We start from the raw sequence: 27118 nt of genomic DNA, 5'->3' as shown, positions 1-27118 counted from the left end.
CTTCCAACAGATGACGTGAAATGACATTTTATTGAAGGATAGGATAATATTGTTCGAATCTAATGAGGTTAATGTCACGATGACAGAGGAAAATAGCTAAGCCACTTTAAATATAATGGACAAGAATAATAAAGAAGATAAAAACATGGTGAAAGTTTTAGCAGAACGACTCCAACCAGGACTGAACGAGAATGAAAGACAACTTTTGTCAGCATCAGAACTTGGAGATGAAGAAATTGTGAAACAGTTGATAGACCGCAGTGAAGCAAGTGCTGAGGTGTTAGATTTTCAGGGGAGAAGTGCCTTAGATCTAGCTATTATTGCTGAGGACGAAGGCCTTACTTCGTATCTGATTACAAAAGTTTCGGATAAGTTAATTCATCAAGGACTGCTTTGTGCAGTTGAACAACAGAGGACACAAATTTGCGAATTGTTGTTGAAAAATTCATTGTACGATTTAACATCGACCAATCGACAGGCGAGTGAACAGTTAAACTTAGTCTCCATCACAGAAGACGGCGCGACGAAAAACATGCGCCAAAAAAGCACTAAATCAAAAGTACGAATGATGTTAAAGGAGGCACTGATGCGAGCGTCGATTAAAAACAATTTCCAAATCGTGCAGATTATAATGTTAAAAGGAATCTGCTTAGAAATTCCCCATGACTACTTTTGTTCGTGCAAGCATTGTATTGGTGACAGACATAATGATTACTTGGGATTCTGTAACCGTCGATTAGATACATTTAGAGCTTTAGCAAGTCCTGCGTATATAAGTCTTACAGAGGAAGATCCTGTTCTTGCCTGTTTTCAGTTAAGTAAAAAGTTCCGACACCAAAAGCAAATTGAAACTGAATATCAGGTAACAATTCATAATTGTGGTATTTATAAAAAAACATGCATTAAATTAAGTATGAATAACTAAACAAATTTATTTTTTCCATGTTTGTGTTGCGCGAATAATGACTTCGATTGCATTTATAAAAACTTTAATACATTATTTATAAAAAATATTGGTATGTTTTTTTATTTTTTTGTTCGCTTCATGCCATGTATATTTATATATACAAATTGTGTTTTGTGGGGGGGGGGGGGGGCGTTGAATTTCATTTTGCAGTTTCTGTAGGTTTCTTCTTTATTCCCTATTTACTGTACACACGAGAAAATGAATTACAAGTCTAGTTGCGATTAAGGCAGAATAGTTATATATATAAATGCAGTTCTAACATTTTTGGTCGGATTCAAGACGTACAGTATATGTATATAGATCTACAAAAACTAGATTTATCTCGACACATATTCATATCAGGTTATCCCAATTGCGGAATCTCTTTTGCCATAATTAAATGGGTTCTTCGAGATATTTCATGAAATTTGGCTTTGATGTTAGATCTTTGATAGTCTCTTTTATGGTCCGGACAGTTTAGAAATTGACACATTGCGTAGATCATCTGTCCATTGTTTTAGACCGTGAGACATACAATTGTTTTTATGTGTAATAAATTGCATTTTGTCATAAAGCCTATTCGGATATCAGAAAGATAAATAAATAAATTATTTATTGCTGTAGCAAATCTACGACGAACTTGGTAATCAATGTGAACAGTTCACTCTAGACTTACTAGACGAATGCAGATCATCGGAAGAGGTGAAAGTTTTGCTATCTTCTCCGGTAAAGAGTAAAATAGAAGCGAAGACCGAGATACCTTACATCAGCGAGGCCTTTCCTTTGCTTTTGACAGCAATGCAAATGGAACAAAAACAGGTAGATATAATTCACGGTATTGCACTGGTTTTTATTTCACGCAGTTTGTCAACAAGCAATAAAATTGAGAATGGAAATGGGGAATGTCTCAAAGAGACAACAACCCGACCATAGAGCAGACAACAGCCGAAGGCTACCAATGGGTCTTCAATGCAGCGAAAAACTCCCGCACCCGGAGGCGTCCTTCAGCTGGCCCCTAAACAAATATACTAGTTCAGTGATAATGGACGTCATACTAAACTCCAAATTATACACAAGAAACTAAAATTAAAAATGATACAAGACTAACAATGGCCAGAGGCTCCTGACTTGGGACAGGCGCAAAAATGCTAAAAAAAAAATCATATATAAGTATATGTTCGAGAGTCATATCTATTTTCGAAAGAAGATATGGTATGATTGCCAACGAGACAACTCTCCACCAGATACTAAATGGTGTAAAAATAAGAAACTATAGGTCACCGTACGGCCTTCAACAATGAGCAATACCCATACCGCATAACAAGCGATAAAAGACCTCTAAACAACAAATGTAAATCAATTCAAACGTGAAAACTAACGACTTGATTTGTGTACAAAAAAATAAATGTAAAACCAAATATGTTATATTCAGCAACAAACGACTACCACTGAATTACAGACTCCAGACTTAGGACAGGCACATACAGGGTGTGGCGGGGTTGGACATGTTGGCAGGTGCGCAACCCGCCCCTAAACCTGGTCCAGTGGTGTTACAGAACAACACATGAACAAACTGTACACAACAATAAACGAAAAACAAATATAAAAAACAACAACAAACGAAAACCACTCAATAACAGACTTGAGACATGCAAATATAAAATGTGGCGGGGTGAAAAATTAGTTTTAACGATTCTCCATCGATTTAAGCAAACACGCAATTGTTTCCTAATTCTAGCAACCATGTCCTCTTTCTTATTTATGACATCACCGAGTACGACATTTCACCGGATTGTGTTTCTTGTCCTAATCAACACACTTGCCCTCTTTTTATGCCCCCGCGACAAAATATCGAGGGGCATATTGAATTATATAGATTTTATATATAATTTGAATTAGATACATGGTTTTTCCGGCTATCTAATCCAACAGTTTTTGAGCTTCAGCTTTAATATTTTGTAGGATGTTTCTACACATATTAGAGGTGTGCATGTCCATAGAGTTTTAATTTTTTTTTCAAATATTCTCAAAATGCCGAGTATTTTTGTACTAAAAGTCAGAAAGGAGTTGGGATTTAGATATTCACAAAAACCGGTATTTGGACTTCATTTTCTTCTTACTTGCTATATAATTGAAAACATGGTTTGTACTACTGTAGTTTAATGTCCCTTATGCAATAAATAAGATTTTTTTAGTAATGTCAAATATCTAATCAATACCGGGAAGTTGAACTTGGTGACCACTGGAAATAGAAAGTTGAACTTGGTGACTACTTAAACTGGAAAGTTGAAACCTTTTGGCTGGACATTCAGTCCTACAAGTGTAGACATTCAGAATAAAAAAAAAAGACAGATTATCATACATTGTGTTAAATTTATAATTTCTTATGGTCAGGCGGGGGCATCATTTGTGTCTCACAGACAATTTCAAGTTGTACTTCAACATTACGGTTTGTCAAATCCAAAGTATGTGGACTATACTCATGCATATGTGAGAGCAGAAGGGAGCATCGTCCATAGTTTAACTGGTTAAATTCCCTTTTTAGCTCTTCGGGCGGCCCCATGTGAGCTTATGCCATCACTTGGCGTACGTCGTCGGCCGTCGTCTGTCGTCGTCGTAAATTATTTCAAAAATCTTCTCCTCTGAAACTACTGGGCCAAATAGCTTCAAACTTTAACTAAATGTTCCTTAGGGTATCTAGTTTATAAATTGTATCCGAAGTTTTGATCCATCGACAAACATGGCCGCCATGGCTAAAAATAGAACATAGGGGTCAAATGCAGTTTTTGGCTTATATCTCAAAAACTAAAGCTTTTAGAGCAAATCTGACATGGGGGAAATTGTTCAGTTGGTCAAAATCTATCAGCTCTGAAATTTTCAGACGAATCGAACAACACAAATTGCCACCGAATTGGTAGTTTTAACAAAATTTTGCAGTTTTTTGTTATTATTTTGAATATTATTATAGATATATATACTGTAAGCAGCAATAATGTTCAGCAAAGTAAGATCTACAAAAAAGTTAATATGACCATAATTGTCAATTGACCCCTTAAGGAGTTATTGCCCTTTAAAGACAATTTTACACAATTTGTTTATCAAGTTTGCTAACATTTAAAAATCTTCTCCTCTGAAATACAGGTGAGCGATTCAGGCTCTTGAGAGCCTCTTATTTCTTTGACAATAGCAACCAAAGGGTTGACTGGGATATAGAAACATGGTTACCTGGACTTCTTCCATCTTCAAGTAAAATCAATGCAGAATAGGGGAGTCCGTTTGGCTGTGTTGAATGTATAAATTGTCAGAATGTGATAGAGGCAAACATGTTGCCTCTATCCAACATCTTGATTCCCCAGTGACAGTCTAAATTCATAGGCGACGCACTTTGTTTTATTCAAAACCTAACTATTGAATTCTTGTTGAGCAAATACCTATCAATTAATCAGTTTTGACTTTATGGCTTTCTATTTTTAATAGCATAACAATCTTTAGATGCGTACCATTATCAACATAATGAGGGTGGTAAAGGGTTATTTTCGTGCAACGTGATCGCCGTTTTTTATTTCACGTTCAACGTGTTTTTACTTTTTTATTTGACGTTCAGTCGTGCAAGACAGGTGCCTCGTTCAACGTGTTCTGCTTATTTAATTTTACGTGCATCGTGATTTTCAAATGCTTATTTTGCGTGCTCGGTATTTTTCAAATAAAATTCAAACACTTGGCAGGGATCGTCAAGAAATACTTTTTTAAAAGCCGTAAACCATTTATATCATAAATGTGTATACTAAATCAGGAATAACAAGTAAAACAGAGAGTTTATATATACAAGAAGACAGTGACTCAGTCACAAAAGGTTCACATCAAAGTTTTTATTTTTCGTGCAACGTTCATGACAGAAATTATTTCACGTTCAACGTGAAATTATGTCTTATTTCACGTTTTTTCCGTGCAAGCACCCCCCCTTTACCACCCTCCATAATCTTGTGATCATTTGATACAGGTAATGGTCACAGCAAGAACAAACATGAAGAGAAATACTGTTTTGATATTAAACATCAAAACTTGTACGGAACGAAACAAATAATGCATTTCTTTTTGTTCAGTTTGTAGCACACGAGAAGTGTCAAGCACAAGTTTCTGAGATATGGTTCAAAGGTTTACAGGCAATGAGGTATCTGAATAGATTCCAGTATTTATTGCTGTCCATCCCGGTTGGTATGGTAATACTGCCTATTTTATCAGTCGTGTATATAGTTGCACCATGGAGTAAAGTAAGTATTATCTAGAAATGTTTATGGTTAACTTGTATTGTTGGATCGCGGTTCATTGATTTTTATATTATATATCCTTCATTCGTGTAAATTTTTGTAAAAAGGCCTCATTGCATTTTTACAATCATTTTTTTGGAAAACAATTCCAAAGTGGAGCTTTAACTTTTTTTGGTAAGAAGAGTTTTAACTGGCGACATACATTTTATTTTTATTTTTACCAGCGTAAAATCAGTGTCCAATGCAGTGGTGTTTGCCACGTTCGGTTTCTTATAAGAATTATGTTCCAATTGTATATACTGTTACGTTAATTTTATGAAGTAGACATTTTTTAAAACCTAAACTTGACTTAATAAATAGAAAATAGTTTTTCCACTTTTAACGTTCCGCTATAGATGATGTCCTCTCACTACATAATTCAAAGTTTGATGTATATGTTGTAGTACACCTATCCCACTATCCAATCGAACTTGAAATTAAAGATAAAACAGATGCAGTTTAGTCTGCCTCATATCTTGATTTACATCTAGAAATTGACAACGAGGGTCGGTTGAGAACAAAACTTGACGGCAAAAGAGATGATTTCAACTTTCCGATTGCGAAATTTCTATTCCTATGAAGCAACGTTCCAGCAGGGCCTGCATATGGAGTATATATCTCCCAGTTGATATTACAGCCCTAGCATTTCCTATCATGATTTCCTTGATAGAGTGTTGCTGCTTACAAGGAAGCTATCAAACCAAGAGTTCCAAGTGGTAAAGTTGAAATCATCCATTCGAAAATTTTACGGACGCTATCACGAGTCCTCTTTTCCTCGAAGTGTCTACCGAATTAGACTTATCACCGGGTTTGTAGTTACACGAGTAACACGACGGGTGCCACATATGCAGCTCCTGAGATCATCCCCGGTTTTTTGTGGGGTTCGTGTTCCTCAGTCTTTTCTTTAGTTGTCTATGTTGTGTTTTGTATACTGTTATTTGTTTTTTTATCGTTTCCTGTTTTTTTTGCCATGGCATTGTCAGTTTGTTTTTGAGATTGAATATCCCTTTTGAAGCATGACTGATTAGCAGAAATGAAAAATAAATGTTTGATATGAAATAATGCCGCGTATATGTCAATGTCTTGTATGTTTTATGGGATTTACTTCTTAAGTTATCGCTTCTTCCAAGTAAAAACTTTTAAAAAACTTGTTCATAAAGCTGAAAATGTTTGAAAATTGATTTTTACCAACAACAGACGAAATGTACTTTTACCTGCAAGCATTCTATATCTGTATCATCAAGCCAGTATTACTAGCTAGTACAGGTAAAAGTTCGAATCTAACAGTTCTTTTACAGTCAACATAAATGTCTATACGTATTTGGGGTTATGTTTTTTGTTATTAAGAGTCGACTTATCCAAAAATGCATTATTGATAGTTTATAATTGTTATTTTTTTTTTAGTTTTCATTGCTCATCCAAATACTATGCCTTGACTTTGGCGAAAGTTGATATCAAAGTTCATAAGTTGGTGTTTCCAGAAGAAGTAAAAAAATCTTAAATTTACAAGGGGTGTGGTTTAAGTGAGCAAATCATTACCAAACCAAGTTTGTGCTCTAGTAATGAAGCAAATGATATACTCATGTTATTTTTTTTTTATATTTTAGGTAACAGTTCTGTTAAATACTCCATCGACAAGATTCCTAAGCTATACATGTTCATATTTGTCTTTTCTCTTCCTGACCGTGGTCGCCAAATTACATTATAGCGACATGTGGATTTCATTAGCATGCGATGATACACCAACCTCTGCCTATATTCTTATAGTGCTGATATTTGCTTGGATTCTAGGTGAGATTAATACAATGTCATACTTTGAAATTTTAGATTTGAGGTAGGGCAAATTACCCTCTTTTTGTTTCAATCAAAGGGTAAACATAGGAAATTATTGAAGTGTACAAGAATTTGATTTTTGTCTAAGTAATATACTAAAAGCTTTTTCAGAGCAACACAAAACATCGGTAATCAATTTGAATCAAGTTGTATCTAGAATAAAATTGAGAATGGAAACGGGAAATATGTCAAAGAGACAAAAACCCGGCCAAAGAGCAGATAACAGCCGAAGGCCACCAATGGGTCTTCAACGAAGACTACTTTTGTATACTATTCCCTGTGTGTGTGGTTTATTTCGAATTGTCGTTCAACACAAACATGAAAGATACACAATAAAGACATTTTAATTTTGCGATATCGTTTTTACATACAACGAAAACAATGGGTTTTTTTTGTTTGTTTGTTACGAACCTGTAAATGCATGAAATTTTGCAAATTCATTTCCTTTCAGTTTACTAGTATATATAAATAAAAGATAAATAATGAAGGAGCTTAAACTCTATACTAACACTTTAGAAAAGCATGTACGTGCGAGGTCGAAAAAAATTACCTTTGTAACTTGAGTAACCATTTATAGACTTAATTGTTTTGAAGGTTGGATCTGGGAAGAAATGAAACAAGTATGGTCCTCTGGAATAGAAGATTATGCCGGATCAGTTTGGAATATTATAGATTCGTTAATGCTAATGTTCCTTCTAGCGTCCTTCACCTTAGACATAGTTGTGCCAATCAAAGTTGCGGATGCGTTTACTACAAACCCACTTTCTCTGAATGTAACAGGAGAACAAGTTAACCTGTCTACTCTCCTCCATTGCTACGTAACGTCTGAAGTTGATGAAGCTGATGTATGTCCATCTGTTTCATACTCCGTAGGAGGTTTGTATTCAGAGATGGAAACTAGTTCAGTAGCCCACAATCCCCAAAATCTAGCTGAGATTGTAACTCTTTTTTGTATATGTCTCAATAATTTAATTGCTAGCTACTGTGAATACAAAGCTGCATCGGCTACTGCATATAAAGTCTATGTTCCATCCCTGTTAAAATTATTCATCAAAGAAAACGCCAAATTAATAGTGTTTTGATAAATTAATCAGTTTTATAGTTTTATTGAAATCTTACAAAATGTATTAAATATGATCATTATATTATATACATGATGATATGAATATAAATATTATAGGGTTATTGCTTGAATATTAATGAATATTGTACGCTTACTTTTCGTTAAGTTCTGTCGAAAATAGTATGTTGCTTTACAATAAATATAAATCATATCTGAAGCATATGTTCAGATGCATGTAGTAATGTTCACAGGTCAATTTTTGCAATAGAACCTGTGTTAATAGTTTCTGTGTTGTAGATATTTTCAATAAAATTTCGTTTTATTTCAGCTAATTTTCCACGATTAAACATATCAATAGAGATTTTTTTTAGATTGAAAACCGTTAATTGTGCGATCCCTCTATTAGTTTTTTCCTACGAGATGAAAATTGATATACCGGGTAGGCACATATACATATTACTATACTTTTATGTATAAATGTAAGGTTGTGTTGGTATACGAAATATATAATTGACACTATGTCTGTAAGACATAAAGTAATAAAAAAAGAGTCTTTGCCTCGAGCACCTTGGCATAAGCTAACCTAAATAAAACTTCAAAAAAGAAGTCACCCAGACATTTAAGTTTTTGATATGATTGCTTGTGATTGCTTGATACGTGTAGTATGCCGCTTAACGCCGATTAACTTGTTACATAGTAAATATATTAACGGTATGAGTTAGTAGCGTATTATTATAATAAAGTAATTTATAAACAGGAAGATGTGGTATGAATGTCAATATGACAACTATCCAACAGAAACAAAATGTACTAAAACAATTCAAAGAGAAAACGAACGAACAATATAAAACATGTTCATCATTTTATAACCATGTACACAACCGCTTATATGTTTATTATATTTACAGTATCTTGGGAACCATCATGGATACCAGATCCCGAGCTAATCTCTGATATACTGTTCTCCTTTGGAATAATACTGAGTATATCGAGAATTTCCTTTATCATGCCTGCCAATGAAACATTCGGAACCATTTTAGTATCATTTTACCGAACATTCACAGACCTAATGAAATTATGCGGCATGTTCTTGCTGATACTTTTGGCGTTTTCTTGTGGCTTAGCAGGGTTATATGCTGCTCATCGCTGTCAGACTACCACATTTAAGGGGTAAGCTAGAATTGAAGATTATATCACATCGCAATTCCATATTAAATTTATATTTTCCAATCATTCACCTGTATAGTATATTCGTCTTTGAAAGACACCTGTAACGCGTCTTTAACATGGTATTGTATTTGTTCTCAGGAAATACAGGTTTTGTCCTTCTCCTCCTTATCGTTTACTTCTTTTGGACTTTCATCGAAATAGTGTGTATCCTCTTCTCCATCAGCATCTATAAATACTAACTGACCACCAGATAGACAAGTCGTATCTTCGTCATTCAAATCGATTATATCTAAGCAGCATTCGTCAAAATCAAATTTTGATGATGAGGAGGCTGTTCTGTCTGAAAAATGCAACAGAGAACTTAAATTATTTATAAAACGAGACGTGGGACACACACCAGTAAAGTACATTGAGTACCCCCTCCCCCTAGAAAAATTAAAAAAAAACCACAGAAAATAAAAATATAATTAAATAATGCAATAAAAATTGCGTACTATTAGGTTTGATCATTTTATATTTATATCGTCATAAAATTTTGTATTACAATTACACTATCGCCATCGGTGATATGAATATATATTTATATATATATATATATATATGTATAGAGCTTTCATATAATGGCTACAAATATAATATAATTATTGCACGGAGAGAAATAACTCCACACTGTTTCTCACAAGAGTCAAACTTTACAACAAAAGATTCAAAGCTTATTGAACAATATCGTTATTTATGTTGCAATGGTTTTTCAAATTAGTAATAGGTTCTTGTATTATATGTAGTTCTTATGAAAAAAGGGAAAAATGAAATTTCATAAAAATAAATGTTATTGAATAATAGGAGACACTTTGGCCATTGCCTACCCATTTTGTTCTTACTTTTCAAACTAGACTCTGTTTCCAAAATTTCTTTTCCCTAAAATGTAGAAGACAGTGTAGTTTCTTGTAAATATGTAAGTTAGTAAACCTTTCTTCAGTTAAAATAATTGCGCAGTGCATAATTCATATAATATATACACAAAAACTGTCAAGAACCAAGAACTATTTGGAAATGTATCAATACTATATTTTGATATTATAAGAACATCCTCCTCCTATTGCTTTGCTTGGTCTATCTATACATGCGCTTTTAAGTTTTACAGATCACGTGGAATCACAATGGAGGTACATTGTACGAATTACATCACATGAATAAGCTGATCGTAATGTCATATTTCCTAGCGTTATCTAACCATTCGTTACCCTTACCATCTTGATGCTTCGACAATTTGAGAAGATTTGAATATGAAGCAGAATAAGAATACTCTTTCTGAGAATCCGATAAAACTTAAGGTTTTTGATGAGCGTTTGTACTGGTTTTTTGAATTTTTCTTGTTGATAAATATTTTGCATGTTCCGTGCATTTGTCTTGGTGCTTTGTATTAGTCTTGGTCGTGTATAATTGTTCTATTGCATTCAATTGTCTGATTTCCTCTTCAACAAACTGTACTATGAAAAATTGTCACGTCGTTTTTTTCTGCTAATTTCGAGATGAGGATAATAGAATACCCCGTGGCGTTATTTGACTTTGAAGGAATATTCGAATCAAGGACCAGAAAACGCCAAAAAAAAAACCCCAAAAAAAAAGTCGCGAACAAGTTTTGGACCTAGAAATTGGGAAAATTAAACTCCGCGAAAATAAACCACTTTACTCATGTTACAGTCACAGGCACTTGTCTCAGAATTTTTCCCCCCTACATACCTTAAAATAACACAGGCACTTGTCTCAGAAAAAAAATTTCCTTTTTACCTTAATATTAAGGTATATAGGAAAAAATTTTTCTGAGACAAGTGCCTGTGGTTATAGCAGTTGGTTCGGCCTCGACCTCTTCTTTTTGTTATTTTAAAAATTATTCGAACCATATACTGTAAAGTTAAAGAAATCTATATATATATATCCTAAAATTTCGATTAGCTACAAGTTAACATCCTTAATTATGAAATAATCTGACGGTGACATATAAGTGTTAACTTTTACGTCATTCTGTGTCTGATGTCTCACTGGCAATCATATACCACATCTTCTTATCTTTATATCAAGTGCTTGAAGGCATGCTTTTCATCATAACTACATTTATTTGTAGGAGATTTATAATCTATATTTAACACAACTGTAAGCGATCGTAATCACAACATAATAGTAAAGATCACTATCAATTTGTATTGCCCAAGGCCGGTTTGTCTCTGTATCAATCTATAAACATTTATTTTTAAATACATCCATGAGGGAGTTCGCTCAATTGGTTGTATATAAATTACACCAAGATATAATGGTTAATGGAAACTATAATAGATTTCGATGAATTAGGAGCGGAGTGTCTTTCAGCAATTTTAACTTATTTTAAGGTCAAGCAGGATATACCATTACATTTAATTACTTCTTGTTGTAAATACGAATGTTACAGGAATGACTTATATTAACATTCTCAATATTCTGATAAATTACATATCAACAAAAGGGAGAGGAATTTGTGACTGATTATCCACTTGTTGTCTAATTGTTAGAGATGAAACGGAATTTTGTAAATAACAATTTTCTGAATAAAATATATATTTTGTTTATACTAAATCAAGACTCGAACTAAACAGCAATTTTATATATGACTTTTTCATAAATATATAAATATTGTTGAAAGAACTCGTTCTTATATTTCATCATATTTCGTTTTGTTGAAAACAGCAATGTCCTTTACAGCTGATGCCCCAGTATTTCTGGTGGTCACCGTTTTCTATTATTAAAACTGGTTGCGATCTAACACGGTTAAAAGGTTAGTCCGAAATGTATAGTATTTCTCTTTTTTCCATTAAATATTTTTCACTTATATTCATGTATTAAAATATTTTTTTTAACATTTTAAAACATTCGCAGTCACAGACTTATGAATGTAAAACATCAGGGTTTAATGTATACAGTTGAATATAGGCATGTCTTTTGGAAACACCGGTATACAACTTCCATACCTTTTTCGTTAACAGCTTTACATGTATAGCTCGCAGTACTCTGTTGATGAACATGGTCTTTTGACGCTTTTCCTGTTCTGAAAAAATACGCAACAATCTAGATACATTTTCGTCAATTTCTTATTTAGCATTTTAATTATTTCGTTTTTGAATAAAGATTTATTTAAATGTTAAACATTTAAGATGATGTAAAGACGAACTAAATAGAATATTTGTGTTTAATTTGTTGCTCTACCACTATCCAAGAGAGACGTTTGAAAGTATACAAACAAACCTAAAATAGAAAATTACTTCCATGCTCTTCTGTCTTTTCTGTTGAAATCGATAAAATGTATTCAAAGCTTTTAATGATGTGTTGACATTACAACACGATATATATATATATTTATGTAAATGATGGTTAATAGATCTTCATTTATTAACACGCAGTGGCAACTAATTCATACATATGTATGCATGTGATAGATAGGTTCTGCAAAGTGAATAAAAGTTTGATTGTGATTGATTGATTGATTGTTTGTGTTTAAAGCAACATCCAACACTGTTGGCTATATCGCGGCGTCCAGTTTTTTCGGCAGAGGAAGCTGGAGTACAAGGAGATAACCACCGATCTTGGGTAGGAAAACTGGTAATCCTAGTCAGTTAAAATTGGTGTCGAACGCACCTGCAACGAGCAGGCTAGAGATAACTGTAGATGAGCTACTAAGATTAATTGACCACCGAGGCCCTGGATGGACTTTGAAATAAAACCGGGAAAAGAGGGCTGGTTGGATAGGGGTATTACATTGGTATTCAACAGGTCACAAACAGACCAACCAAACGTTGTTGCAAGGTTCGTCAGCGGAATGAGAGTGTGACACTGTCCTTACAGGGGGCATCTGATTTAATGGTTCTACTGCCGGATAGGAGAAGTCAACGTGACCATTAATCTATACCAAGTCGACCCTTGGGGTCAGGTACACCATATTTTGTAAACTCAAATACCATTATGATAAATAATAGTTTTGCTTACCTGATTCTGAAAGGGTAGTCATGTTTTTTAATTACTATTGAAATATCCTACAAACAATAACCTAATGTTTTTCCATTAATATAATGTGATGTCCCGACCAATTTACAGGAAATAGCTTTCCTGAGAGATATTAACAATAAGCTTACTATCTAAAACACAACTACTACTTATACCATGTAATCCGTTTTAAGTGGTATGTCCGCCTTGACATGGCCTTCAATATACGATTATGTTTTTCAACAAAATAATATTATCGATTTTTATCTTTCTTAAAGTTAAAAAAAAATTAAATTCGCATTACAATAAGTCATGTCTCATGTTGTTCTTTTAAAGCATCATCAAGTTCCATATAAAAATAAGGAGATGATGTGCCAATGAGACAACTATCAAAATGACTTGCATGTCATCTTCTATATTAAAAAAATAAAATTCATTATGTACAATAATATAGTTTCAGGGCGACTTTATTTATGTTGGTATGGTCTCTGTTCGGATTTGGACCAGGAGAAGCACCGGAGCTGAACACGGATGCACCAATGAGTTCTTTGACGAACAATCCTGCGAGGAACGTCTACACAGAAAATCTCGGATACTTGCTGTACGGGACATATGTCTTTGCTGCTCTGATTGTCCTAATGAACCTGTTGATTGCTGTAATGTCAGTTACATTTGAGGAAGTACAGGTGAGTGCCATATATTCAAATATTTTAGATAGCTTTCCTTTTTCAATAAATGTCACGAACAAAAACTTATTCTAAAATAAATGAAAATCATTAAATAATTTCTATCTTGTTTAAGTTTGTAGAAAAATAATCAAGTTTTTATGGTACATTTGAATACTGAAACATAAATTGCTTGCTGAAATTTTGTCAATACTTTTTGTACATATCAAACCCTTCCTCATCATAAGACATAATCACTTAATGTTTTCATGCTTATTTTACAGGATAAAAGAGATGTGGAATGGAAATTTATGAGAACAGAGCTTTGGCTTTCATTTATAGAACCCGGATGTCCAGTGGCTCCACCTTTCAATATTATCCCAACTCCAAAAAGCATTATGAAAGTAGTTAGTTGTATGAAGAATTGTATTTGCAAATCTGGATGTAAATCTGAGCTTAAAAGAACCAGTATGTTCAAAAAGGTTATATATCATCAATCATTACACGTACAAATTTGTATATATGTCCTCCACTTCACACACTTCCTGTAGATACAATGGCTCTTTTAGCAAAAAAATCTTACGACTGAAATTGATCGTAAGTTTTACTGAAATTTTCATGACTAACGACTACTTTTTATCATACGATATTTTGTTCTCCATTATGAAAAGAAAATAAACTTTTTCAAGGTCGACTATCTAGTTAAAATGCTTTATTGACCCTTTGTATGTGTTCCGTCCTCTAGCTCACATATTGTTATAAGGTAATATATTATGGCCATGATATTGATCATGGTCCGTCATTTAGTTCACATAACTTATTAAGGTTAAATGACAAGGCTATACATTTTGTCGAGGTCCGTCCTAGGGTTCACCATTTACATACTTTGATAAATTAACATGTCAAGGTAGAGGTAAAATTAGATTAATGATGTTCTAAACTAATAAATCAATGAGGACTTCGAAGGCCGAGTTGTATAAGTAGTATATCTACCGTATCACTAGCCTGTCAACACTGATGTTGTACGTTCGAACCCCGCAAGTCTCAGGTGCGTTCAACACCAATCTTAATTTACTAGGATTGTCAGTTTTCCAGCCGAAGGTGGGTGGTTCATTCTGAGCATTCCGGCTTTCTCCTTTCGCAACCAAAATACAAACAGACCGCCACTATCTATGCTTGTAGCAAACAGTGCTGAAAGTTGCGTTTAACAACAACAATCAAACAATTAATCATACCTCAGTGTCATGCAAAGACCCTTCCTTTATTTCACATTTTACATACTTTAATGATTTAAGATGTCAAGGTAGAGGTAAAATAGATTACTGATGTTCAAACCTCGTTAATCAAAGATCGGAGATCATATATACTATATTGACGTTACTGATGTTTTGCTCATACATACTCAATTTAAATTAGAAACGTCTTCATCTTAATTACTCTTGTAAATAACGTATTTATACAACAATATTATGTATCTGTATGGTCTTAAACTTTCACATACATATTTATTAATCATTGTAAACATTTTATATCGAGGTCTGTCTGCAAGTGTTTCTCAAATAAACTTTATTAGATAAGCTCGGAACCAAACTTTTTATAACCAAAACAGGCAGCTGTACATAAGAAAGGATTAAGCTTAGTTTTCAATAACACCATTACCATCATCTGTTAAGCTCGAGACTTAAATCTTGTGAATCCTAATATTTAAAGCTCATTAAAAGTTGCGGGTATCCATTGATTGAACTGAGACTTTGATATCGCCTTTTCTTTAAATACAAAGGTGCTTTGAGCCGATCTTCAAAACTTGTGGCTTCATTATTTGTTGTCAAATATAGTACTTATATTCTGTGTATCCCATACTTCTATGTTCACTTTTCCCCGCTGTAGTGACGTTATAAGTGTATGCAAGTGACCGTATTTTGACCTGTAGATGTATTTTTATGTCGTTTGCTTGGCTGTTTAATTGACATAATCCCATATCTCTTTGAACTAATATTAATATATAATCAATTTTCCTTTTTTCCAGAAAACAGATGATCCATGCAATGTTCGGAAGGTAAACATTCTTATTTGAATAACTCAAAGAATCTGTTTATAGTGTTGGCGCTTCATTATTTCTAGAACGGGTTCGCACAGGATAATGTTTCTAATCCCAAACGAAGATAAGTCGTAGCCATAATACAACAGCAAAACTGATTTATGCCTGTTACATGTTTATTTTCAAAGTATTACAAAAGATAACAAACGTAACCGTATCAAAAATGAAGAAAAACATGCAAGACCAAAAGAATATATTAGACAAACATAACACGTTCAAGAAATAGACAAGAAAAATAATCACTTGATTCGTTTTGATGCATTATATGACGCTTCCTGGTTTTACCAATGAAAATGGTTCCATTATATTTTTCTGTATCACGAAATAGAATGATAGGAACTAATTCATCTTGACAAAACCACAGAATCCATAGTTTTATTGGTGTACTTGGAATTCTTGTATCGCTATAATTAATATATTTCGTTAAGTAACAAATAATAAAAATAAAAAATGCCTGTGAAATAGCAAAATATAAATGATGAAGCTACTTTTTTGTACAATTTTGATAGATTTTGATAGATTTGAAATATATATCAATATTAAGGAAGGCCATTACATGTAAACTGAGATAAAGGTATTACAAAAGTAAATTACTGTATCATCTGTCTGGTAAATGTTTTTCATGTTAGTTCAGGATGTCTAATAATGTAAAATTTCATAAAGAATTTTCACTTTTCAGTCCCCTCCTACGATACGTCAATGTCACATTTCACTGTGTTCCCAACATTATCAATATTGCCTCCTTGTTTGACCCAAAACCACATTGACTTATACTTGATTGTGGTGCAATAAAATCCATGTAGTCTGATGTTAAATTGTTTGTTTTTGTTGATTAGGTAAAAAAAATTCCTGCCTCCCTACCTACCCTGAATTTGTATAACCACCTTATATATTATATGCACATGTAAAGTTAAGCACCGTTATTTAATGTCCAAACATTTTTGGTAATCACCGATTGTGTCCCAATCATTTCCCTTTATCGTCTATGTTAATTATTAAAAAAAAACACAATTACTTTACAACCTACCCTAGTCCTTTCTGTCAGGAGGCAGGAAACAAGTACATTTGTTTCGCCTTATTACAAATTTAATTAAAGCGATACTGTCAAAATCATTGCTGAGAATCTACTTCATTTATGATAGGTTGTGATTTGTTCGTTGGTGAGGAGATATATACTGCACGCAGAGCGAGAAAAGGTCGAAGAAGACGATGGTATTTATTCGTAATAAGATTGTACTAAAACTCACCATGAATTGTACTTATTAACTTGGTGGTATTATAATTAATTCCACAATACTGTGTGAGATGATTTGCCCTTTATATGTAATGAAATCAGACGGCTAGTCTTCTCTTTAAAAAAAAGCAAGCTAAAAGCTACATTAATTTGTGAAATCAGTTACACAGTTTCGTTAATTGGAAAAGGGAATTGCTTTTCTGTATAATCTCGTAGTATTACTAACGGTTTCCGTAGATACCATTTTAAGGAGATATCTGCTGCATTGACAAGATGCGTTGAGAAGGTCAATTCAGCTGACCAAGGACATCAGGCCATATTAAATTTTTGATAAAAACATTTCAATTTTGATCGAAACTTCGATTTTAAATTGAATGACATACATGTTATCCAGACATTGACGTAACGCCTTGATTGGTCGATGTCTTATCGACTTGTACTCAACATATCATCTTATTTGTTTCCCCAAAAATAACTTTTAACAATTTTCTGCAATTAACTTTTGAAACCCGTCCAATACGAACTTTAGTACTATAGGAACAGTTTTTCATATATCAATTCCACTAATCTATTTGTATTAACTATATCGATGTTTTAGTTTTCTCTATATATATTAAAGTAAACAACTGAATGGGTTATAGGTGACTAACTGTTCAACATGTGTTTTTTTTTATAAAATCAATGCAACGTAAATTGTTTTAAATTAAATGGAACAAAAGTTAAACGATTTTCAAAACAAAAAATCTATTTTATATACATTTGTTTACATTCCAAGAGAGAGAAAAGTATTCCCACTGACTATCAGGATACTCTAGCTCTATAAGTATTATATGAAAGAAAGTGTTGATTTGTCTCATTAAGACTTACTTCTTGGATCGTTAAATATCCATCGACAATATAAAAATAAGATGTGGTATGATTGCCTATGAGACAGCTATCCAACATAGTCTAAAAGTGACGTAAATATAATCAATTTTAGTATACCGTACAGCCTTCGACAAAGAGTAAACCTCATATTGTATAGTCGGGTATAAAATGACCCCGACATGACAAAATCTGAAACATTTCAAACGAGGAAAATAACGTTTAAATGCTGATTTATGTCCTTTTGTGTAATGAAAAAAAAACCAGTAAAGTTTTTTTTAATTACAGACTTACAAACAAAAATCAAAATCTCAACCCGTTCTACCTACTCCCTCCTAACCAACTCGGCTAACTACCTGATTGTTGGTTTTGTTTTGTTTTTTTTTTAATCTTTTTCCCATTGATATTTATTCTTGTAGACGCAACGGAAGACAAATTAAGACGATTAATAGAGCTTGTTGCATCAAAAATTGAAAGTCGACTTGACGACATTGAAAACCGATTAAATACAGTTGATAACAGAATCAGTGATGTGTATAAAGGATCCAATGAAATCTTCTCCTTACAAAAAACTGATATGGGTCTTACAGAAAAGGTAGGTTATAATCTGTAAAACAAAAACATTTTTCTCCCGAAAATTTTGTATTAAATAGTAATATTTTATTTGATATAAAAAGTATAACAAAAATACCGATCTCCTATGGAATTCAAAAAGAGGAAGTCCATAAAAACAGACAATATCGAACGTTAGACTTTGTTGACCAACGGAACGGATGGAAAACTGTACAACTGTCCTACTACTGACTTCTGAAAAAAATGATGGATTAAAACTGTATATAAACGCCTAAAAAGTGTACAAAACAACAACAATATTAAAAAAAGGAAACATTTAATGTAAATATATGTATCTATAAATATTTCGGATAACAGATATCCTTCATCAGTATGGTTATGATGTAAAATAAATCATATCAATCTTTTCTGATTTAACTATAACAATCTTTAAATTGATACAATTAAAACCGAACAACGCTTTTATAATTCTTTTAAAATTTAAAAAAATGACGTAGGTTAGGTATTTACAACAGAGACTGCATAGATATGCTTCTAACACAAATAGTTATGTGGGATATGAACTGGTACATTTCTAAAATTACACAGGTGACGAAAGTTGAGTTATTACACCAAAGACTGCGTAGAAATACATTCCCAATGAATAACACTGACCGATTTGAGCTGGTATAATACTCAGATTTCAAATTTGACTAAGGTAAAGTACTAAAAAAAGTACTTACAACAGAGGCTGCGTATTTTCATATCCCAAATAAATAGCAGTTTGATAATTTTATAAATTTCTAATTTTGTCAAAGGTTAAGTAATTGACCGTGGCTGCGTATTTATACATCCCAAATGAATAGCACCCTGCAATTAAAACTGATATAATTCTAGAATTTCAGAGTTGACAAAAGTAAAAGATTAGCAACAGAGACTGTGTAGTAATCATATGTAATATAACCCAAAATGAAAAGCACTGCGCGAATTAAAACTACACTTTTTCATTGATCCCATTTAGTGCCGAAGTTTTTAATTTTCTTATCTAAAATCTTTCCCGAGTGAGGCTATCCTCTCTAGACCAAGCAGTGTTGTGGTCTATGATTGTAATGGTCAGTCGATTGAAATCTGCCTTAGTGTGGCCAGGCAATCTCAAATTACGACTGAGAGGAAGGTCTTGCTTGCATTCATAGTCGCTACGATGGCCGTTCATACGTTTGTTCTGACTCGCCAACATACTGTTTACCACATTTACACTGTAGAAGATACACAGCATTTGTAGTTTTGCAATTAACATTGCAAAATATGGTGTATTCCGTACCAGTGGAGTGACTGTTAAAAGTCTGGGTATTCAGTATTTGCTTGCAAGTAAGACATCGTTTGTTTCCGCGCATCCCTTGCAAGAACCCACAGACGAAGAGCCTGATTTAGACGATAAATCAGCTATCACCAGCAAGTCTTTTAGGCTTTTGGCCCTACAGAAAGCCAGTACAGATGGCACGGGAAAGATCTTGGATAGTTTAAGATGTTTTCAATTTCATTCCAATTTTCGGGGATAAGGTGTGATAACTTGTCAAATTTGGGATGGTGAGTCAGCACAAACGGCACTCTTTTGTTGACCTTTTTGTCTTTATATTGTAAAAGTTCATCTCGGCTGATGTTGTTGGCACAAGAAAAACCTTTATCAATGTCTTTTTTTCTGTAGCCCCGATTTTTTAGGTGACCGCGAAGTTCTTGTAGTCGCCTTTTTGTAGTATCATTGATGGAGCAAATCCGTTTTATTTGTATGGCCTGGCTGTAGGGAATGCTCTTGGTGCAATGTTTAGGATGAAAACTCAAAGGAGAAAGATATTGATGTTTGTTTGTAGGCTTGCAATACAGATCTGTAAATATGATTCCATCCCTCACTTGCGTAGCAGTGTCACGAAATGTGATCTTAGAGTCAGAGATTTCATAAGTGAATTTTATTGAGGGATGGGCATCGTTGGCATGTTGAATGAAGACATTGAGTTTTTGTTCAGTATTATCCAACTTTATGTCAATTTCGTCGATGAATCGGAACCAAGAGAGAGGTTGATAAAGAGAAGAATTGAGAATTTGCTTTTCTAATTTGCCCATAAAAATATTGGCATAAGACTGGGCCATCTTTTTTCCCATTGCTGTTCCATTAACCTTGCGAAAGTGTTCACCATTGAATGTGAAGTTATTGCATTTCAATACCAAAGTAAGAAGCTGAACTAGACATTCAGTTGGTGGGTGTAAGTGTTGCGAGAGTTCCAGACTTCCCTACATCGTCATGCGGGATGTTAGTATAGAGAGAGGTAACATCAAGCGAGACAAGGATTGTTTCAGGTGGGAGAGGGTTCAATGATTCCATTTTCTTAAGATAGCGTGTTGTATCTTGTATATAGGATGGTATATTTTCTACATGTGGTCTTAAATGAAAGTCAATAAATACTGATATTTTCTCTGTAGCGTGGTCAATGGCAGAAACAATTGGTCTACCTGGATTATTGACTTTGTGTATTTTGGGCAGAAGAAAGAAACGCCCCGGCTTTGATTTTTCATGCGTTTCTCAATGAAAAAGTGTAGTTCTAATTCGCGCAGTGCTTTTCATTTTGGGATGTATTACATATTACTACGCAGTCTCTGTTGCTATTCCTTTACCTTTTTCAACTCTGAAATTCTAGAATTATATCAGTTTAAATCGCAGGGTGCTCTTCATTTGGGATGCATAAATACGCAGCCACGGCCAATTACTTAACCTTTGACAAAATTAGAAATTTATAAAATTATCAAACTGCTATTTATTTGGGATATGTAAATACGCAGCCTCTGTTGTAAGTACTTTTTTTAGTACTTTACCTTAGTCAAATTTGAAATTTGAGTATTATACCAGCTCAAATCGGTCAGTGTTATTCATTGGGAATGTATTTCTACGCAGTCTTTGGTGAAATAACTCAACTTTCGTCACCAGTGTAATTTTAGAAATGTACCAGTTCATATCCCACATTACTATTTGTGTTAGAAGCATATCTATGCAGTCTCTGTTGTAAATACCTAACCTACTTCATTTTTTTAAATTTTAGAATTGCACAAGCGTTGTTCGGTTTTAATAGTATATATTTAAAGATTGTTATAGTTGAATCAGAAAAGATTGATATGATTCATTTTACATCATAATCATACTGATGAAAGATATCTGTTATCCGAAATATTTATAGATACTTACATTTAATGTTCCTTTTTTTGAATATTGGTGTTGCTTTGTACACTTTTTAGGCGTTTATATATTTTTTTTATTTTGTACAGGTATCGTTACTCGTAACGATCCAGCGCCCATGTATGAAAGATCGTTGACTAATATCTAGACGTTATATATATATATATATTTCTCTTATTCATAGCCGATTTATCCTTTTCCTGATCTGTTGATTAATTTTATTTTATCAACGTGTGGGTCGTTTAATCTCAGTTCTTTATTGGTCGAAATTCAATTATGACGTCAAATTTTCTTGCTTTCTTCAGAATTTTCTATTGTGACGTCACGAAAAAAAGCTACCATTATTAATGACGTTTCACATGAAGAATACATCTTTTTGCAGATCATTGGAAAAGAAGCCTCAATTTTATCTCCATATCGTCTAAAATCATTAGAGAAGCAGACTCTACCACCAAATCTGGTGCAATACGAATATTTCCAATCTCGGCATTTAAATTTGAAAATTTTTCTGTCTCGAGTGGAGAAATATCGTATCATACTCGATGCAATGGTAGAACCTTTATATATGTTACAGTAAATTTGTATAATTAGGGATTATGTATAATCCTTCAATTTTTAGGGATTATGTATAATCACTAGAAAAAATGCCAGGGATTAAACATAATAACTGGAAAGATAAGACAATATAACTTATTCTATGAAATCATATTTAATAATCTTTATATACATAAATATTTAATATTAAAATGTTAAGCACAATACTCTAATACAAATCATTTATTGTCACAAACTACATTGTGAATTTGGATAACATCTACTATTGCAGATTGACCAATCAAGTTTTTCCATGCTCTGATATTTGTAGGTTATTTTGTGTGTTTTTTGCAACATCTACTTGTTGAAAAAACATTGTCCTTCACATATTGAATCTGATTTTATTGAATACTGAAGAGAAAGTCAATCATTAAAAGGTGCCAAAAAAGTGATTTAGACTTTAAAATAATTTGTTTGGTAGGATCCGAGCAAAAGTCTGTTTCGTATCTATGCCATATCCTTTTCAGTCCGTTCATGAACAATGGCCAGAATATGTGTGGGTCTCTCTTGCTGCGATCAACATGCAGAATCTGTATCAAAACATTACAGCCAATATTTGTCTCCATTAAAATTAAACCTGTCAATCATACGTTCTATTTGTTTTTCTGTAAGATTAGTTGCTTGCAGTTGTTTGCTTTGTTTTAATTCCTTGTTCACTGGAACATAGAAAAAAGTAAAATCACAAAAATACTGAACTCCGAGGAAAATTCAACCGGAAAGTCCCTAATCACATGGCAAAATCAAATGACAAAACACATCAAACGAATGGACAACAACTGTCAACAGAAAACATAAAACAAATATTCAATAACATTCATTGCCATTTTTGTTACAGCAAAATGATTAAGTGCATTGTGCATTTACATTCAGGACATGGATGTGCATTTGACGCTGTTTTATTCCAAAACAATACAATTCATTGCATGCATGTGAAGTTATCACTATCATTAACAACTCTGGTATTTTAATTTCAATTCTAAATACCTTTTTTATTTATTATTTAATGTGGTTCAACACAGTTAAATAGCATATCACTGGGAAAACTGTTCACTTTTGATTTGATAAATGGACACTGTTCACTTAAACCTCAAAAGGGTAAGAAATGCAGATGATTTATTTGTCTATATTTGATTTATTCTTTTCAAACAAAGGATATTTGTGTTATAGATAATCCAATAATATTAGGGAATTTGTAGAGAATTTTCAGTGATTATGTAAAATCCCTGGTCATTTATACAGATTATATACTAATCATCCTAGTGATTACGCAAATTCCCTGAAAAATCAGGGATTCTACATAATCCCTGATTATACAAATTCACTGTAATATATATATATATACTTCGTCTCAAATTTAGCCCAACAATATTAGATCTGCTAACGCAAAGATTTGTTCTTCCATCAGCGGGATTCGAACCCCTGCGTCTGAGACATCGTGGCGACACCGCCTAAACTGTGTCCAGCGCCCTAGACCACTTGACCAACTGGACTACTAGTATATAAATCATAGCTTTCATTAGTCGAGTAATGCCTTTCCTCGTCGGCTTTATCTAGGGTTGTAACACAGTAAATGATGTACGGTGGCAAGTAAATAGTATACCTTAAGCTTGCAGATCAGCTGTTTTGTCTGTTGTAAAGGATTATTATTTTTCTTACCATGCAGGTAATCCGAAGGAGAACGTCTGTCGTAAAGTTGTCACACACACACTCAATTTAGGATTGAGTCATATCATATATATATATATATATATATATATATATATATATATATTTAACGTCTAGATATTAGTCAACGAATTTCTTAAGAGGGCGCTGGATCGTTATGAAAAACAAAACGGTACAGTACACAATAGAAAAATAATATATACACCTATAAAAGTGTACAAAACAATATATATAATGTTATATATATAAACAAATGGCAGATCAAGATATGACTGTTGTTCGAATTTACGCCTTTGTAAATGGGCTGCTATAAGGTTAGACCAATAACGTAATGAATTTCTTTAAACGTTCGAGAATTTACTTTTGACGTCAGAGAATTATCTCGAGGCTGCAGTTTCGAAGTAATAAAACTGCAATTTCTTTTTGCACATGCAATGAAAAAAGTTTAACTGGTAATAATTGTTGGACGTTTTATAGGTTACAAAATTCTCTTCACTTTTAGCCATAACACATTTTAGCAAAAGATAAATAGGTACCTAGAGAATAATAGATTATCTTGTAGTTTGGAACTGTTTCTGTTTTGAGTTGATTAATGATGTTTGATAGTCTTTGTTTTTATTTAATTCGATGATTGTCGTTGTTTGGCGTCTGCCTTATTTTGTTTTCTTTATTGTTGTAGCATACATGACGTTTAAGTACTCAAACAGGAGTTTTGTAGAACTTGTCTGATGATGTGGGTGTTGTTGGATAAATCTATCTTTAGGAAACTATATTTGTATATTTCTTAGTTTGGACATTCGCACTAGGTACTCTCATGGCAACTTCTTTTAACCGATAAAATAAATCACCAATTCTTAGCGACCAAAGTCGACTTATCACGTCTGCAACATTCCATAGTAATTGAATTCTTGAAAATAAAGGAAAACCGTATAAGAGTCAAACAAACAAATACAAGTAATGTATTGCATTAAGTACTCACATAACTGAGTTTCATTGCTTAAATACTGTTATCTGTGGACAATACAGGTCATTAAAACTATTAATATAAGAGCCAAAACATTTGTTTTATGTTCGGATAAACCTTGAAAAGAGGCATAAAACTAATGGAATAATTTCACTGATTCCTACTGTATTACAACCTAGCATGATTAAAAAGTATTATTCCTCTTGTCCGATTATGGAAATAGAGATTTATAACATATTGTATAAAACTCCTCGACAATTTATTTTGCTTCTAAGCATGCGTTTCCATTTGCCTTCCAAGATTTATTTCATTTGATTAGAAAGAAAGTTAAGTAACTCTTTTAAGAAAGTTATTTTATGTACAAGTAAATAAATTTCGTAATAGATATATCCCCTATAGAGCAATTCATTTTGTTTTTCCTCGTTGTTTCTTTGGTAAATATATAACACTAATTGAACTTATGTGAGAACATGCTTATTGATTTACATATCAATAGAACCCTTTAAGGAAATATGAACAGTTGTAGACGTTTCAAGCTACATTTTGTCAGTGATTTATGAGACAATTTCAGCAGATGACATATTACTTGTAATCAATAATAACAAAACTATTTTTCTAATCTATAACCTGTCAAACAATAGAGTTTGAACTTATTTGTTAAAAATAAGCTTGAAATAAATAACACTGACCAGCAGACAAAATAACTCCGTATAAGTAACTATAATTAGTAATACACACGCCTTTAGATACGGTTTACTATCGTGATAAAGTTATCAAATTCTATTGTTCTAGTAAGTTCTCAATTGTTTTTCCAGTTATTGAAATGATGTGTAGCGGTTCTCTGTGTATCATAATGATGTCAGAATTTTTCTATTTGTTCGGACGACTAGCGACAGACATTAAGTCAAATGGTTTTCAAATTTTCATTCGAAAAGAAATCTGATAGTTTCTGATTTGTCTTAAACAAAAGAGATAAGGACCAAATATCAATCTGTCTCATGTCAGAAGCCTGCAATTCAGTGGTTGTCATTTGTTGCTGTATGTCATACATGTTTTTCGTTTATTGTTTTGTACATAAATGAGGCCGTTATTTTACCGTTGGAATTGTTTAAATTTACATTTGTCATTTCAGGACCTTTTATGGCTTGCTATGCGATATGGGATTTGCTTATTATTGAAGGTCGTACGGTGACCTATAGTTGCTTACTTTCTGTGTTATTTGGTCTCTGGTTGAGTGTTGTCTGTTTGGCAATCATATATTTTTGGTTGTATATTAGCCTTATAAACTCCATAAAAATTCGAATTAATTTTGCGAAGCTAATTTAATTCATCATCTGTATGATGAAATGTAATATTTGTTTTACCTTATTTCTAGCCACTATTAATAAAACCTCTGTCACTTATATTGGAATAATTTGTTCATGATACTTTTCAATTTGTTTGACTTTCTCTTTTTCTGTTTTACTAGTTAATTGATGCGCAGGAGAATTACAAAAAGTTAATGCATAAGAACTGGGAAGAGAATACAATGTTTTATGAACGAAAACTTGAAGAAATTAACGAGATGAAAGACGAAAAGCTTCGATTGGTAGCTCTAGGGAAAATGACAGAGGCAGAAAGAATAAATGATGAAATGTTAGCCAAGCTAATGACAGAATTTGTACCAAAAACTACACTCAAATGATACAGGAAGGATGTTAATGTGATATATACCATAATTGACTTTTTACGGTTGTTGTAGCAATAAATTTTGATGAAGTATCGATTTAGCTACAAAGATTGGTAACAATATGACAGTTATAGTTTTAGATAAGTTTAAGACGTGCACAAGGAAGTTGTATGAGTCAATTTGAAGATCAAGCACAATGCTGATACAATATTCATATTGTTATTGTTTTTTTTTAAATAAAGATAGATAAAAATCTCTAA

General features: G+C 33.0%; 2 protein-coding genes across 2 annotated transcripts; one reads left to right on the top strand and one right to left on the bottom strand.

Annotated features, from left to right (window-relative positions):
- Positions 1 to 27118, top strand: LOC127719976 (short transient receptor potential channel 7-like). The gene is made up of 12 exons (XM_052226355.1): positions 1 to 862; positions 1571 to 1765; positions 5050 to 5217; positions 6861 to 7044; positions 7681 to 7962; positions 9058 to 9319; positions 13785 to 14016; positions 14280 to 14477; positions 16022 to 16051; positions 17236 to 17305; positions 18611 to 18786; positions 26658 to 27118. Exons 1-12 carry the CDS (start codon positions 116 to 118, stop codon positions 26871 to 26873), a joined length of 2760 nt encoding a protein of 919 aa, XP_052082315.1. The 5' UTR covers positions 1 to 115; the 3' UTR covers positions 26874 to 27118.
- LOC127719995 (uncharacterized) lies at positions 9331 to 13777 on the bottom strand. Its single transcript, XM_052226387.1, has 4 exons — positions 13334 to 13777; positions 12322 to 12398; positions 10201 to 10237; positions 9331 to 9659 (listed from the first exon to the last, which is right to left on the bottom strand). Exons 1-4 carry the CDS (start codon positions 13353 to 13355, stop codon positions 9454 to 9456), a joined length of 342 nt encoding a protein of 113 aa, XP_052082347.1. The 5' UTR covers positions 13356 to 13777; the 3' UTR covers positions 9331 to 9453.

Source organism: Mytilus californianus, unplaced genomic scaffold (assembly GCF_021869535.1).
Source record: "Mytilus californianus isolate M0D057914Y unplaced genomic scaffold, xbMytCali1.0.p SCAF_11, whole genome shotgun sequence".
In the NCBI taxonomy this organism is placed as follows: Eukaryota; Metazoa; Mollusca; class Bivalvia; order Mytilida; family Mytilidae; genus Mytilus; species Mytilus californianus.
Note: the sequence above shows the minus strand (reverse complement) of the source record. Positions and strands in the feature narration are given on the sequence as shown.

Coding starts and splice junctions, on each gene's coding strand:
- LOC127719995 (XM_052226387.1), bottom strand. CDS start 13,355: ATGACTACCCTTTCAGAATCAG. Junction 12,399..13,333: donor GACTACCCTTTCAGAATCAG/GTAAGCAAAACT, acceptor GTATTTTTTCAG/AACAGGAAAAGCGTCAAAAG. Junction 10,238..12,321: donor TAAAGCTGTTAACGAAAAAG/GTATGGAAGTTG, acceptor TCTACATTTTAG/GGAAAAGAAATTTTGGAAAC.
- LOC127719976 (XM_052226355.1), top strand. CDS start 116: ATGGACAAGAATAATAAAGAAGATAAAAACATGGTGAAAGTTTTAGCA. Junction 14,017..14,279: donor TTACATTTGAGGAAGTACAG/GTGAGTGCCATA, acceptor CTTATTTTACAG/GATAAAAGAGATGTGGAATG. Junction 17,306..18,610: donor AAAGGTCGAAGAAGACGATG/GTATTTATTCGT, acceptor TTATTCTTGTAG/ACGCAACGGAAGACAAATTA.